The 1,539-nt window shown below is 47.7% G+C and overlaps 1 protein-coding gene across 1 annotated transcript; it reads left to right on the top strand.

Moving 5' to 3' along the window:
• Nucleotides 1-224: 224 nt before the first annotated feature.
• Nucleotides 225-1,195, top strand: tnnt2c (troponin T2c, cardiac). The gene has a single exon (XM_072453682.1). It carries the CDS (start codon nt 235-237, stop codon nt 1,093-1,095), a length of 861 nt encoding a protein of 286 aa, XP_072309783.1. The 5' UTR covers nt 225-234; the 3' UTR covers nt 1,096-1,195.
• The last annotated feature ends 344 nt before the right edge of the window (nt 1,196-1,539 follow it).

The raw sequence follows: 1,539 nt of genomic DNA, 5'->3' as shown, positions 1-1,539 counted from the left end.
TGTCTCTGAAATAGTCTGTCAGCCTGTCCATACAAAGGAATGAGGAGCAACAGGGGTCAATGCAGGAGTCTGTGAGAAGACTTGATGATGGAGAAAATAGACCCTCCATCTGTCTGGAAACGCCCTCTTTTTGACCTTCTCCCGAGACACGTCACATGATGCCCAACACTTTTAAAGGCCGCGCCAGGACCCCGGGGTCTGCAGTCCTCTGCTCTCATCCCGCTTTGTCCCATCATGTCAGACACTGAGGAGATGGTGGAAGAGTACGAACAGGAGGAGGACGAAGTGAACGAGGAGGAAGAACAAGAAGAAGCAGAGGAGGAGGAAGAGGAAGCCGAGGAAGAGGAGGCAAAGGATGAGGAGGCAGAGGATGAGCCTGAGAAAAAAGAAGAGGAAGAGCACGAAGAAGACTCAAGGCGACGACACAAAACAACTTATGTGCCAAATATTGCTCCTCCAAAACTCCCTGATGGTGAGAAAGTGGATTTTGATGATCTCCATCGTAAGAGGGTAGAGAAGGACTTCAATGACCTCCAGACACTGATTGAACTACACTTCTCCAACCGACAAAAAGAAGAAGAGGAACTGCTGGCGCTGCGGAGCCGCATCGAGGGCAGACGCGCAGACCGCGCGGAGCAACAGCGCAACCGCGCGGACCTGGAGCGCGAGCGTCAGACGCGCCTGGCGGAGGAAAAGGCTCGGCGTGAAGAAGAGGCTGCGAAACTGCGAGCAGAAGAGGAAGCCAAGAAGAAGAAGATATTCACCAACAAGTCCTTTGGTGGCTATCTCCAGAAAGTGGACCAGAAGAAGGGCAAAAAGCTTACCGCGCGGGAGGAGAAAAAGAAGGCCTTGTTGGAACGCCGCAAGCCGCTGAATATTGACCACCTTAATCAGGACAAACTGGTGGAGAAGGCGCAGGACCTTTGGCAGTGGCTCCATCAGCTTCACGCTGAGAAGTTTGAGTTGGCTGAGAAACTCAAGCGACAGAAGTACGACATTTACGTCCTGCGCAATAGAGTGAACGACCACCAAAGGGGCTCCAAAGCATCCAAGAGCACTCGAGGGGCAAAGGGTAAATCTGGCTCCTGGAAGTGAGAAAGCCAGGCCAAATGACACTTGAACTTAGTGTGACATATGGACATTACACGAGTGCACCACACTATCATCTTAAAACTTTGATCAATTGGTATTTGCCACCTTGTGATAGATATTTCCTTTAATTTAAGGAAACACAAACAATTCTGGATGAATAGTTAAGGTTACTAATCATGCATGTGTGAGTTTGTTTCTGGTCCAAATACACACCATTGTTTAGCTTTTGGACTATAGCTGCGTGTCATACTTTAAATAAACCTAAATTATCTTCTTCTGTTTTTTCTTTCGTTTCGTGTTTTTGATGCTAAAAAGGTGGAAACGTGATTTAATTTGCTAGGGGCCATTAACATTACAAAGCTGAGGACTAACAGGTGGAGCAAAGCTGATTTTACATGGGACTTAATTGACTCACTTATTTTTAGTCGGGTTAGTTATTAGTGTCAC

Source organism: Eucyclogobius newberryi, unplaced genomic scaffold, assembly GCF_026437365.1.
Source record: "Eucyclogobius newberryi isolate DKJ021-1_F unplaced genomic scaffold, fEucNew1.0.hap1 SCAF_2, whole genome shotgun sequence".
Classification (NCBI taxonomy): domain Eukaryota; kingdom Metazoa; phylum Chordata; class Actinopteri; order Gobiiformes; family Gobiidae; genus Eucyclogobius; species Eucyclogobius newberryi.
Note: the sequence above shows the minus strand (reverse complement) of the source record. Positions and strands in the feature narration are given on the sequence as shown.